Raw genomic sequence first — 15,008 nt, forward strand, 5'->3', positions numbered from 1 at the left:
TGCTGCGCCGGGACTACCAGCCCGCAACACAGCATTCACGTTTCCCGACGTATTGCCAGATGGCGTTCATATCTCACGCAGCGCCTCTTCTATCGTCTTTAGACGACATTTGCAGCGAAGCACGCAGATACGCGGCCAATTTTTCTTCGAACGCGTGGCTTTCAGTGCGATCGCGAGCGAGCGGGCACGTGGCAACATCCCGCGGCGGCCACGGTAACTACGCAGCTCGCCATACTGAAATCAGCCAATAGCCGTGGACTTGGGTATATGGCGCAGTTATATCCATTTGTAGAGAAAAGAGGGAACGTTTTCTAGCTGTCTTTAAGAATTAATTGTAAATTTCAGGCCGCGGGCTGCGCTGTAATGTTTGGCTCGCGCGTTCTCAGGAGCCTCGACTGCTAATCGGCAGCGTTTTCTGACCATGATAAAAAGGTTTTGCAGGGTCCCTTTAATCCTGATTTCAGTAACGTAGCCAGAAATTTTTTTCGGAGAGGGTTCAACCATACCTTATATATGTTCGTTTCGTGCGTTTCTATGTAAAAAAATGCGGGGTGGAGGGGGTGAACCCCCTACCCCTCCCTGGCTACGCCTCTGCCCATTTTGCTCCATGCCATAATTTCTGATAACTAGTCAGAGACGACCTCGCATTGAAAGTTCACTTGCCAAAAGCTTGGGGGTGCTATCCTGGACACTCAAATTCTGCCATCTTGTCAAATTTCATAATGACGGCATTTTAAGCCAATCAGAGAGGCTGTAGTAGTCCTCCTGGCCAATCAGACTTTACCAATGGCGGAATTTGACAATGTCCAGACCGGCCGTGGTCCATAATGGTCCAGAATAGCACCCTTGTTCATAGCCTAGCCCTAACAAAGGGTTCTGCAAAAAAGGGTTAGCGCGTAATCGAATGTGAACTGAAAATAAAAACGGCTATATGGCTACAAATCTTTTTGATCTTTTTTGTCTTTGGCTACAATTGGGCTACAGCTTCTCTCGCTTTTGGCTACGCCGGCTCGTCCAACCTGGCAACACTGCCCGTTGTCGAGCAAGTGTGTTCGAATGTTTTCTGCATGGCTGTGTGATTTAAGCGGCTTAAGGTTTAAGTTGGGAGACTGCTGAATCACAAGCATAGCTGAGCTCACGTAAGTAGCCGATATTGCTTTATATTTGATCGCATTATAGCTTTAGATCCATATATATGCTGGTGTTCTGACAGCGCTGGTGACGGGTCTTCTGGCAACCGCGAGCGCGCGTGCTTTCGGTTTTGAAGCATGTGGTTTTCGCTCCGCCACGGTATAGTGTTCTAGAGCCACGATACCCTGTTATTCCGCTATTACTGGCAAGATGTCATGTTCTAACGCAGGGTGATAATACTTAAGCTAGGTCACCACCTTCAAAAACGCATTTTTCGAAAAAAAAAAGATCTTTTATTTAATATGTTCAAGCTCCCTGTCTATTCAAGAATATTTAGCAAAATGAATTTAGTTATCTTGAGCCGTTCGAATGTTATGACCATTGTTCCAACCCCTCCTAAACGTATGCGAAACTGAGCTGAACCCAATCGGCGTTAAAAGTCCGATGGACCTCCACTGGTATGACGGATGTCCGATGGAGATCGTCAAAAATCGGCCAGTAGTACTATGGACGTCTATAGGACCCTTATGCGCAAGAAAATTGACAATCCGTTGAACGTCCGATGGGTTCCGGAACCGTACATTCGGACACAGGACGGACATGCAGTTAGCCCTTTCAGTATATATGTGCTCGGGAATCAGTGGGGATTAGTTTTATTGAAATTAAGGGACATTCATCGGACATGCATTAAAAATAAGTGAGCTTGTACGTATTTCACCGGTAGGTCCCCGGCGGCAGCGATACTCTGCCTCATACAGTAGCGGCTGTGGCTCGACTATTTCACCAAGGCTGTGGTGGGTTAAAGTGCGCCCAGCGGCCTTTACTGAACCATATAGGGCCACCTTTCGAGATGAGTACCCAAGAACAACCGGGTGCCAGCCTGCCAGGTCGGTGTGCTCCTCTACCCTTTAAGAAAAACCGGTGGGTTTCCGAGTGGCTCTGGAAATCGAACCCGGTACCTACAACACTGGAAGCGGACACTGGCGTAAATCACGGGGTGGGGGTCAGGGGGGTCCTGACCCCCTCGACTGGGGGGGACACCCCTTGCATTGTCCCCTCTTGAGATTTATCTTTCAAACGCCATATATTTGAATTGCTTGACGAGAGTTAATTTAGTATAATCAACTTTTTTTTGTTAATTCCTGCCTTTCTTTCTTTTTTTTTTTTTTTGCAGTGTGTGTAGGTCTGTGTTAAATACCCTTCAGCTGTGTGAGACTAGTGAAATCGCAACTGCCGTTTGACCGCTTTCGGAGAAGACAACAGAACAATATAATTACATGAGCTGGGAACCCATGCTCGTTTTTTTAAATTCTATTTCAAAGCATGATTTTAATTTTTAATAAATAAAAATAAAACAAAATGGCTGCCATGGCAAGATACTTCGTTTCCTTGAAAGGCCACTTCGTTTTGGCCTCTCAAGGAAAAAATTATAGTACTCCAGAAGCGTCAACGCAAGTTAGGGAATCAATATACCAAGTATTTACTTGCTGTGGAGCACGTGGACGAGAGTCAGCTGCAGACGCAAAACGAGATAGAAAAAAAAATACCTGCTTCAGCTTACTCAAAAGGAGATTGTGCCGCTTCAAAGGAGGCTCCAAGCTATACATAGTTTTCGTTGACGTCACCGTGGTCGCCATCTTGGAGTACTAGCTGGTTGAGATGCTGCGTGAACTCTTACTCGAACGCGCGGAGAAAGATACGCGGTGACATCAGATTAGTGCCGGTGCCCCTTCGCGCTCCTTTGTTCCCCCTTGGCGAGGCTGGCGAACAGAAGAAAACGGGGACCGAAAGACTGTGTGTCCCCCCCGCACTGACACTCACTAATGAGATAAAAAGTCACGGCGGCCGCCTTGTTGAGGTACCCAGCGCAGAGATCCTGTCTGTGACGTCACGTGAAAACTATGTATAGCTAGTCTGATGAATTCAGAAATACTGAGCGTTTCTTTACATATATCATTCGGTTCAAATCTTTCAAGCCATTTTTCTCAAAACGTAAATTTTTGCATTCTACAGTTACGCGAATAGTGATAACTTTCCTTCTAATCAATATTTTCGCATGAACTTTTGCGTGCTTTTTCTTCATAGGCGCAAATGGGCATTCAAGCAGAAGTATTGAAAGCGAGCGGTAACTTAATTTTTGTATTGTGTGCAAAACAAACCTGCCGAATATCAACTTTATCAGTCAGCTTACTGATGCGGTGACCGTGGAGGTTAGATGCGTATATTGTCCTCATTACGTACCTGCCAAGTCGCGTTTGAATCGCACTGACCATTTTGTAGTTATGACTGTTGGCGCAACATGCATATTTTGGCACATTTAGATTTTTATAAATTTTATTTTTTACATTTTTAGCAATTTCATCATTTTAAAGTTTAAATTTCCCGAAGCCCTACAAGCCAAAATTATAACTTTTGGACTACAACTGTAAAATTTTTGTCGACTGTAGTTTCGGTTTTTACCGGCACGGTAGTTGAGCCCGTCGAGTTACATTTTGGTATTCCGTTAATTAATGCTCTTTGGTGGGCTAGTTGGCTATTTTGATGCATGTATATGAAACGAAATACAGTGTTAGAATACAGGCCGGGACAGTATATTCCGAGCGCACTTCCTTTCATGGCCCCTCCTCGACATTTAAAGGTTCCCTGCAACACTTTTTCAGCATGGTCAGAAAACGCTGCCGATCGGTAGTCGCGGCTCCAGAGAACACGCGAGCCAAACATTACAGCGCAGCACATGGCCTGCCTGGAATTTCACAATTAATTATCAGTCAGCTAGAAATCGTTCCCTCTTTTTTTATACAAATGATATACCATACATACCCAAATTCACGACCATTGGCTTTGAGCGTCGTAAGCTGCATAGTTACGGCGACCGCCGCGGGAGGCCGCCACGTTCCCGCGCGCACGCCCACATTGAAGGAGAACACTGTACTGAAGGTAAGCTGCGCGTTCGAAGAAAAAAAAGGAAAAAGTGCTCAAAGTCATGAGCCTCGCTCGACGCAACTTTTCCCGGTTCCATCTCTCCCTGCTTAGCTTGCAGCGCGCTCGTCGGGACGAGAGAAAGCAATTACAGCAATAAAATAAAGCAATAAAATTCTTTAATGAAGCCATTTGATGGTTGAAGGGCCCCTTTAAAGTGACACTAAAGAGAAACAATGAATCGGTTAAGATCGATAAATTGTGCTCTGAGAACTCTAATGCATGGGCGTCGGCAGGATCTTGTCTTGGGGGGTGCAAACCCGTTTTGCATCGCTGTTGGGGGAGGGGGGAGCGTTGGCGTAGCTTGGGGGAGGAGGGGGCAAGTGCCCTTTTTGCACCCCCCTGCTGACGTCCATGCTCTAATGTCGTTAATTTCGTCATCATAGGTTTATTAATAGAGGAAAAAAAAGTTCAAAGTTTCATTTTTAAATTTCGCGCCGAAATCTTCCCGCGCGACGTCACGGATTTTGAAGTGTATATATCGTATTTTGGCGCCATTGGCTCAACAAAATTACCCTAAACTTGGTATGTTAAGTCTATGGCCCCCTCAGAGGACAATGTACTTCATTTTTACCGATTAGGAACTGCGTAGTCACTAGAAGGCGCCGTCAAAACATGTGACGTCACGGTGAATGGTGCGGAAACTTCAAGGTGGAGTCGCCACCCACATTTTCTTTTTGCGTGTTTTCTCGCTTACTAAGCGTCTTCTCGCAGCAAGCGTGATGTTTTTGGCATCGTGAATGAGTACTTTACTAATATGAGAAAAATCGGTTTGCTATTTAGTGGTTCTTTAAGCCACATTGCTCTGCTCAACCGTTTCATGTGGGTAGCGCTGCTGAGCTCGAGGACACGGGTAACACGGGTTCGGTTCCCAGCCACGGCAGACTCATTTAGTTGATGGCGGAATTCAAGAACACCCGCTTAGTGGAGTTAACTAGTTGCACGGTTGGTATTGGCTCGTCAAACCCCTGAATTTACATTGTTTCAAACCGCACGGTTCGAGAACAGTTTCAACAAACTCCTGAATTATACTGCGTGGTGCGACATGACGGATGTGACATATGTCAGATCAATGCGTCGTCATCAGCAGCAGTACGTCTAGCTAGGCCAAAATTCTACCAGGCCGCTTTGACTAGCTATGTGTAGTTGGAATGGCAAGGGGTGGGCGGGGGTTACGATACAGGATAGCCGCCTTAGCGCGGCTGCACTGAAGACGAGGGGAACATGAACAGTGATTCTCGTTGCTACGTAGCCGCCAACAAGCCTAGCTGCCTTGGCTCACTTTTATTACTCGCATGACCATTTACGAGCTTCACATTTGTTGACCTACTCACAATCGGTAATCGCATTCGCTACCTTCTCACGTGTTAGCTTGTGCATTGCAAATTAATTCCTACGTGTGCTTCTTTCTCTTGTCTTTTAATTTCTGTAAATTCCTACATGCTTCATTGTGTTTACATAAATTAATTACAGTGGTGCATGAAGGTTTTAGATTATGCTGTGTATTCGCACTTAATCATGTACTAATCTCTCACCGGCGATTGGCAGAGGTTGCGCCACTAAAATGTGACTAGCGACTTGAGGCAGTCAATATCACACTGGCTAGCGCAACTTGCTTGCTGCTGTACCGAAGTGCCTCTCACTTGATAAGCCATTAATGTCTGCTCTCACCCCCACCTTCTCGCAAAACAAGCCTATATCCTGCTCCTGCACATCTGATTAGTGCGCAAGCTTTGTGACTGCAGTCGCACAGTTCAAAAATTGAGCAGCAGGCTGCTGACCCAAAACGGTTTCTACAGTTGAAAGTCAGTTTAACGAAGCAATGACCATGCTTGAATTATTCTGTTAAATTGGAAAGTTCGTAAAATAAAGGAAGGGATTTTTCGGTCTTTCGAGATCTAAAATCGTAACATAGAGACATCCAAAAGCTACCACGACATTGTTTTTAACACCAACCTCTGTCTGCGCATGCAGAAAGTCCGCAAGGGCAGCTCCGAAATGGAGCCACCTATTTTGCCCAGACATGGGAGGCTCCACGTCCGGGGAATGCTCGCATGAAGTAATGCCATGCTGCTGATATGCAAAGACGCAAAGAGCGTATGCAGTGCTTGTGCGGGCAGGCCGTGAAAGACGGTTGCGAGGAGGTATAATCAGTTGCGTGAACAATGAAATAACCAACGCAACGATTGCCACAGCTAGTGCCATCGCATACTTAAGAGTGCTGCTGACAGTTGAGCCCATTGTTTCATTTATGGGTGTGGTATGCAGTCTGGTCACAAATACTTGAAGGACTTTTGAGCTTCGCCTTCAAGAGGAGAACAGAATAGCATAATCAGGCCCAGTTTTGCTGCATCACCTTCTCATTCACTAGCCAGCTGTACCGCAAGGGAAGGAAAGCCTTGGTCGTTTTAAACTCTCCTAGAATGCATGCCTACTGCAAGTACAGTTGCGATGTGCCCACTATGCTGTAATTCATTACTTTGTGAATTAGCGAAGTACTCACTATGCGTGCACGAGAGAATATGAGCACCTATGCGGCGGCACACTTTGTTGATGCCAATTGAACACCCCACTCGTTGCATAATTCACATGGTGTGACGCTTGTAGCAATTCTACACTTATGCCACGTGATATTACGTATTACTGTGACTCCCCGCGTTATATAACACCTGTATAGCGTTTTTTGCAAAACATTTTCAAGTGCTGGTGTGTGTCTGCGGTAGAACACTTGCTTGCCACGCAGAATGCCTATGTTTGATTCCGGCTCGAACCCTTAATTTTTATTTGTATCCATCGCAATTTTTCGCTCATGGACAGTCCCGATTTTTCGCTCACAACCAACCACGCTGCCATTGACACCGACAATGGCATTTCTGTGATATGGACGCTTTAACGCTATCGCATTCAGAAAGTTGGGGCCGTGACTACGGCACCAAGATGTTTTAACGCAATAGTGTTAGAGTGCATGCTCGTATAAATACCGGTCTCTTTCTAAATTGGACAGAAATCGCGCTTTCTTTGTTTTTGTCTCGAGAAAACCGCGTTGTTAAATCGGGCTTGGCTCCAATTGAAAAACCTGTTTTCACAACACAGTTGAAAGATTGCACTGAACGATGCAATATGTTGTCTTTCTTAACTGGTAAAGCACTGAAGAAAGACATTATTATATAGAACAGACTGATAGGTGATGATAAATTAGCTCGTTATGGCAAGAAAAGTCTCATGCAATAGCTTCCCCCCTGCTCCCTTCATGAAATTTTTTTTCACTATTGCATGTATTGTGCACACAACACATGACTGACTTTCATCATCATCTCTACATATTGTCGGATGTGCAGTCAGGACAGAAAAGGATAAGCACTAGAGGTGAATATCGCAGCGGAAGAATTGTGACACTCAGCGTCTTGTTCTACTGCATGACAAGAATAGAGCAGCAGGCATAATCAACCAGTGGCTGGCAATAATTAGCCCATCCTAAAGCACAAATTTTCAATGCTATTCGTGATTTTGTTGCCATGGTTATCGGTCACTTGCGCTAATCTTTTTCTGCGGCGACTGTACATCTGCATCAATGATCATCAAGACAGTATTGTCTTCATTCTCTCAGCTCGAGCTCTCCTCGAATAAAACTGTTCCTTATAAGTAGGGCTCCGAGTTTGCGGATAAATCCGAAAAAATCCGATAAACACTCACCGGTTAAATTTTTTACAATTCAGATTTATGCGATAAGCTCTGATTTTAAGAGGGCATATTTTCAACGTTCAAAGGGCATTTTCAAAGCTGACAGTCATGAATCGAAAGGAGCGCACCTCCATCAGCGGCAGCAACCTCGTAAAGTATGTTAGCGTCTATAGGTGTTTTGTTTTAAAGTATTTGTGTTTGCATGTATATGTGTTTGTGCATTCAAACCTTCCAGACATCTAAAATACACTTATTATGTTGACATGTTTTCGTGTTCAGATATAATTTCATATAAGATTTCGGAGTATTGAGAATAGTAATAATAATAGGTCCAATTATTTTGCATCAAGAAGATGACGGAGGCTGGGAGAAGAAGCTGAGAAGCAGCTTGACTAGCTCCTGCTCCCCACATAAGTACACTTTGGCAAGTTTACAGCAGTGCACATCAACAGCCTTATTGAAAGGGTAAATGAACAGGAAGTGAGACAGAATGAAAGGATGGAAAAACAGGATTATCAGCAACAATGCAACACATTTTCATTGGAAGTAAAATTAATAAGAAGACATTGTAACAGCTTATAATGCAAAATTAAACTCCAAATTTCCGAGAATTGGACATTTATGAGAAATAAATTCCGATAAACGCCGACTTTCCTCCAAGAAATTGAACTTCGAAAAACACCCTCCGAATTTCAAGAAAAATAAACCCGAAAACACAGAGCCCTGCTTATAAGTTGTAGAGTTGCCATGTATTGACTCCTGTACCTTTAGCAACACATGCACACAACTGCCATCTTAAACATCTCTACCGTATCATCATCATCATCATCATCATCAGTGGGATAGAAGTATAGTGGTTTCATACATCAGGTGCAACACTATGGAAGCTAGTGAGACTTCTTGCATCAGATGTGTTCGCACCAAGAAGTAGTTCAATGATTTTGCCACCTATAATGCGATTTTTTTTACACTGAGTTATAAATGAAGATGCTTAGTACCATACAGATAAACAAACCCCATTATTTATACGGTTGTAGGTTGTTCTGGATCGCTTAGCATCTCTTTGTTTTCATATCGTGGCCTCCGCAATTAGTTCTGGTAGCGTGCCACCAGAGCCACTCGTGGAAGCTATGTTTAAGACGATGAAATCCAAGCACGACACACATGGACTTTGCTGACCGAACTTCTAGCATAGCTTCCACAATGTTGCACCTGATATATGAAACGGAGTGTAGTTGTTACAGCTCGAGCTTGGTTGGAAGGAAACAGTTCCTTACAATTAAGTAGTGGGGATCTGGAAACCAATCCCAGCACCTGTTGCAACACATGACTGACTTTCATCTTCATCATCGCTAGAATATATATATATATATATATATATATATATATATATATATTATATATATATATATATATATATATATATATATATATATATATATATATATATATATATATACAAAGAGAGAGAGAGACTGACATGCACGCAAACATATAAGTGTAAAATCCTCTTCTTGAAATGAGACCTTGGGAACACCCATTCACTGATGCCTTTCTTTTTTTTCTCTCTCTCTCTCAGGTCTTGTAGGAAACACTCTTTTGTGGACATGAACGCATCTGCCTACGCCTGCACGCCATGTGGAAAAACGTTCACGGGGCCTGAGCCATACAACCAACACATAGCCTCAGAAAAGCACAAGAAGAAAATTAAAAATGGTCCTGTCCCCCCGTCTGGTCTTGTGTGCGGGCCATGCCGGATGAGCTTCTCGGGCCCTGCTCCCATGCGGGACCACATGGCCAGTGCAGGCCATGCCAAAGTCATGGAAATGCATCGGGCATTGACGGGGCAAGCTTCGACAGTGGAGACAAAGACCATTAGGCTGGCTGACTCGAGTGCTAACAAAAGCAGTAAGCGCAGCACCACTGCAGTTTCAGCAATTCCAAGTTAGCAGGAATGCCAGTAAATTACTTGCAAGGCTGTGTGGCGAAGCATTACTATCAAAACGAGGGTGTCAGAATGAAATGTTTTTCGTTTTAGTTTTGTTCCACTGAAAAAAGTTCTCTTCCGTTTCCGTCCTGAAACAAGAAAAATATATACCGTAAAATCCCGAACAAGCACCCCTACCCGAGCAAGCACCCCCCTCCCTTCTTTGGGAGATTTCAAACATGCACCCCCTTCTCCCCTCCCACCATTTTCACTGTTTCATTCACTGTATTTATTCACCCAACGACGGCGAATGAAAACAGTGAATGCATGCGTATTCAATAAAGCATTTCATTAGAAGCACAGGTGTGCATTCTTTATTCTTAGAGGCTCTTCCCCGACCATCTTGAAGTTTGATCTATGACCGAGCGAGGGCCCCCCCTCCAAATCTTGTCGGATTATCCTTCACCATACAAGGGGCGCTTGCTCGGGATTTTACGGTATATGTTCTGGTAACAGTTCGTAGCGGCTTTTATAAGAATACAATAATATGAAATGAAGGTAACTATAAAAACATAGTATGTAATTTTTCTCACAAGTGAATTATGAATTCTCTGAGCAGGCTGAATGCTTTGTGTCAAGGGAGTGATTCACACTGGCGCTTGTGTGGCTGGCACACCAAGTGCCGCTTGCAGTAATACATACAGCTCCTGTTAGCGTTCCTTTCATTCTTCCCAAAACTTCATCACTTTTACTTTGGAATCCCTGCCTGAGATACGCATTAATGCTTGCGTTGCATGACCTCGGTTGTTCTGTATTGCGAAATTTTTCCTTGAACCCAAAACAGATAAAAAATATTTCGGTTTCACTGCGAAACGAAATAATAGATAACATTTCAGTTATGTTTCTGGTCCGGTCAAAAATATTGTTTTGGTTTTTGTTCTTTTCCAACACACTGGGAAAAACGCTTAAAGGCCGACTGTGGAGTTGCAGACCCCCAAAAAGGAGTAGTTAGACAACGTAGATATAGAGCAGCCTCCGTGCAAGACTGTGTCTTAAAATGCAAGTTGAAGCATCGCAGGAGGCTAGCAGAGGTTGCCTTTTCTTGATGCTCAAACTGGAAAAAAAACAAAAGATGCTGACATTACTGCTTGCAGGCTAGTGACGCATGACCAAGACATGACCTTCAACAAGTGGTTCGTTGGCATGCCTTCCGAGATAAGGGGACACTGAAACATTGAATGACAAAAAGTTAATGTAGTTTGTAACTATTCGTCACGAAAGAGGGTGGGCATGCAAACACGGACCCAGAAGAAGAGAATGAGACAACACAAATGCCAGCTATCTACTGAAAGGGCGCACAGTGATTGAAAAGAAGGTAGACACAAAACTCACCTGCGCATACTCAGGTATGGAGTGCTACTTGTCAGTTGGGCACATGTGCTCCATACCTGAGCATGCACAGGCCTTAAATGCCTCATCAAATGCGAAAATTGACCGTTGACATTGGTGGCATCCACACGAGTTATGCAAAAAATTGTCACATGGTGACGTCACAGATCACCAAAATTCGGGATGTCATAGCATGACATCGTCACTTAGTCAAAGGTAGGCTGGTTAGGGAGGCATTGCAAAACCGGGTTAGGTGCAGAAAGCTTGCAATGCCTGTGATCCTGGAGGCAGTGCAGAAAGCTTTAAAGGGGGAGGGGGGGAGCATCAGTGCATCGACAGAGAAGAAGACAGCTTTCGCTTGCATTTATCTTTGGTGATTGCATAATAAGGGACTTTGTGAGTTTAAAAAAAATATATTAATTGGAAAGATTCATGCAGCTTTCCTTTAACTATAAGAACTTCACTTAGAAGCATAAAGATAAGTAATTAAAACCTTGAAGCGATGGCCACTTTTGTTAAGTGTTATGATACTATTTATTGCCACACATGAATGCCAGTGTGAATGTTGGTATACAGTTGGGTGCTTTTTCACTACTCCAACTAATACTGCTGCTGCTTGCTGCCCGCAGGCTACTTGCAGTGCCAGGTATGCAACATCCCGAGTTTTTCATGTTCCAAGGATGCCTTTGACCACTACGAGTCAGCTGAGCACTTGGCCTGCAAGCAGGCCCTCGAAAAGGGCATCGAACCATCAAACGACCGCCCTGCCACAGTCATACACTCGGCACTTCCCAATGCTCAAATAGCAGAACCACTGCCTACTTTGCCCCTGTCCGTCCTGGTCTGTAGGGCAGAAGAAAGCTTCGAAGATTTCTGTCGCAGAAATAACCTTTCGTTCCTGTTATGATGTTGCATCAAGTAACAGGTAGAGAACAGAATGCTCGGAGAGCATTCATGGGAAGTTGTATTGGGATAAATGAATTTTTGTTTTCCCTGTTCTAACTGTGCTGTTACTAATATGCACTGTTATTGGCATTTTTGTCAGGTTTCATAAAATGCAATGTGACAACTGCTGCAGTCATACCAATCAAGAACTGCATTTTATTTTAAGGATTTTAATCATTTTAATTAACGGCATTTTTACTTTACCTTTTTACATTTGAGATATAAAGGTAAAACTCACAGGGTCCCTTATGTATTCGCATAAAACAGGCTGAAGGCAAAAGCCATCCGGTATGGCGTCACACATCATCATTTTGTGAAGTAGCAAAGTACCTACAAAGTGTATATAAGGCAACGTATGCACCTACATAGCTGCACACTGTATTGATTCTGTGACTGATGATGATGAATTATGGTCGAGCCCTTTGTAATGGGTTGACAGCTGTAAACCACTAACTCGTTACGCAATTTACATTGTGTATAATGCCTCATGTAGTTCTATGCTTCTGCCATGCAATATTACAACGGGACTCCTTGACCAACATGACTCCTGTATAGGGTCTTTTTCCGAAGAAATTTTCAAATGCTGGCGTGGCTCTGTGGTAGATTGCTCGACTGCCACTCAGAGTGCCTGGGTTTCATTCTAGCTCAAACCCTAGTGTTTATTCCTCATTGTGCATGAGGTTGCGTGAGCTTTTGTATCAAATGCTACGCATTTCAAGGCCATCATCCAATAAGCCACTTGAATGGGTCATGAACCACCCGTCTGGCTTGGTGAGAAAACACATCCTGCAGATAGCAGACACTGCTATGAACACCTCAGCCAAATTTTGCAGTTGTGTGCAACAGTTTACATGTGGAGAGCGAAGTGGCCATTTTCTTAGGTGCCCTCTTTTCATACAGAGGTCTGTGCTTACTCTCTTCAGACCTGTCGGCGTTTGCTGTTTGACGTCCAACAGCAGATAGCACGCTATTGGCCAACAGTCGACATAAATCAAGAACGGCGTTTGTATCTCAGATGTGCTTCTTGCCACGGGGTGCCGCCAAGTGCCAGTGCTGCACTTCATAGTCTGCTAATGTCGCACAGTGAGCCACACTCGCCCACAGGAATTGCAACGGGAGAGAAAGGGAGTAGGCACCAATGTGCTGGAGCAATAGTAGGCTATAAGGAGTGATCAACAGCGCTGCCAATGGTGGTGCGAGCCTCACTCCTTGTCGGTGCATGCACGAGATTAAACAGTCAGCAAAGTATCAGTGTTATAGACACAGACTGGCTTGCGTGATGGAAATTATTCAGGAAGTCACTAGTGCTGTTGAAAATGTGCCAAGCATCATGGGTCTGAACATGCTTGCTTGCATGCAGGACAATCGCTGAGTGTGTGTTCTATTCTGCCTGATGAGGCATGTGCCTGGAGCACAGTGGTTGGATCATCGGGCTTGTGTACTGGAGGCTTGAAGATCGAATGCAGCTGTCAGGACAATTTTATTTATGCTTATTTATTTACTTACAAACATTACTTAATTTTTCGACACTCTTTCTGCCTAGTCCCCACTTTCCAAGTTTACACAATAAATGTGTACTTATCAAATTGTGGCTTACTGTGTTTGAAAATTTAATGCAGAGATATGCACGCATTTCCTATTGCAGACTGTTGTTAACTTTTTTTTATTTACAGTACCATGATTGCACACTTCACTGAACGTATATTGCTTCACAAATTCAAGTGTAACTCTTCACAAAATTAGTGGCATGATGCTTAAATGCAACAAGTGTCCTAGTGAACCAAGAAGAAAATTTTACTAAAGACGTGTTTTGTAAGTGTAACTTCATTTAGGGATGAAAGAGCGTGTTGCTTCCATTGCGTTTGGTGGTTGTGTGTGTCATAAATCTTGGGACTCTGTGCTGCAACCACCCTTAATATGGGTTGGGTGAGAAGTTTCAAGTGGAGCAGTGCATATAGGAAAGAAGTTCTGACACTTTGCAAAAATGTTGGCTTTTCTGTAAAATTATTTCCCAACCGAAATCTGCGTTCACAGAACGCTTTTCTTGCCCTGAGCGCACATTCTCCCCTGCACATTCTGGTGAAGGTGCACCAGCACCACAAAGGCTTTTCAAAAATTGCTGTGCAAATGTTGCACCTCGTAGCAAGCTCTGCAGTGCAGAAAGAGGGTGAAATGAAAGGAAAAGCAGGGTCCACTGTTGAATGCAGAAAGAATAGTTGGTTCTGCTGGTCTGTGGTCGAGGCTGTTTGGTTGAAAAATATATTTGCTCATGCATATACGCAGTGACTATTTTGCAAAGTGTCAATTTGAAGAAAGCATACTGCAGCGCAATTGGAGGCAACAACAAAAAAGTTAAGGCAGCTTTGCACTAGCGGTACCAAGCCTGAAGGAAGTGCGGTGCTAGGCGGCCTGCCTTGTTTCACTTTATTTTTCTCTCTCCTTCTTTCTCTCTGTTTTTTCTATCCTTTTTTGACACCGTTTATTTCTGTTTTGTCTTTCCCTAGCTCTCTGTGTATTTCTTTCTTTTTCCTTCCTTTCTTTCTCCGTCTCTCTATTTCTTGCTTCCTCTTTCCTCCTATTTCTTTTTATATTTCTTTCACTCTCTTTCTGTCTTGCTCTCTTTTTTTTGTGTGTGTTTCTATATCTCTCTCTCTCTCTGTCAATTTCTTTCTGTGTCTTTTTTTGTCTTTCTTCCCTTTCTTTCTCTTTCTATGTATTCCTTTCACTCTCTCTCTCTCTCTCACCGTACTCATTCTCTCACCTTCTATCTTTTTCTGGTTCGCCCACGTGACGATTGCGATGACGTCACCAACCCACGTCACAATTGCTGTGGCGTTTTTTTTTTTACTTTTGAAGTCGAGATGGTCGAGACAAATAGAACTGAAAATGTTGATGAAAAGCAGTTCTCTAGAAAACATCTCTAGAAATCTAGAAACTCTCGGATATGAACATTCCT

At 43.7% G+C, this 15,008-nt stretch overlaps 1 protein-coding gene across 2 annotated transcripts; it reads left to right on the top strand.

Annotated features, from left to right (window-relative positions):
• Window positions 1-1,039: 1,039 nt before the first annotated feature.
• On the top strand, window positions 1,040-12,264 carry LOC119388114 (uncharacterized). Of its 2 annotated transcripts, XM_049411706.1 has the most exons (3): window positions 1,040-1,139; window positions 9,371-9,699; window positions 11,737-12,264. In XM_049411706.1, the coding sequence occupies exons 2-3, from the start codon at window positions 9,399-9,401 to the stop codon at window positions 12,012-12,014; spliced, it is 579 nt and encodes a 192-aa protein (XP_049267663.1). In that variant the 5' UTR covers window positions 1,040-1,139; window positions 9,371-9,398; the 3' UTR covers window positions 12,015-12,264. The 2 variants fall into 2 exon arrangements, with proteins under 2 accessions (XP_049267663.1, XP_037511697.1); XM_037655769.2 differs by lacking the exon at window positions 1,040-1,139 and having other exon boundaries at window positions 9,354-9,699.
• Window positions 12,265-15,008: the final 2,744 nt, after the last annotated feature.

This window comes from Rhipicephalus sanguineus, chromosome 1, assembly GCF_013339695.2.
Source record: "Rhipicephalus sanguineus isolate Rsan-2018 chromosome 1, BIME_Rsan_1.4, whole genome shotgun sequence".
Classification (NCBI taxonomy): Eukaryota; Metazoa; Arthropoda; class Arachnida; order Ixodida; family Ixodidae; genus Rhipicephalus; species Rhipicephalus sanguineus.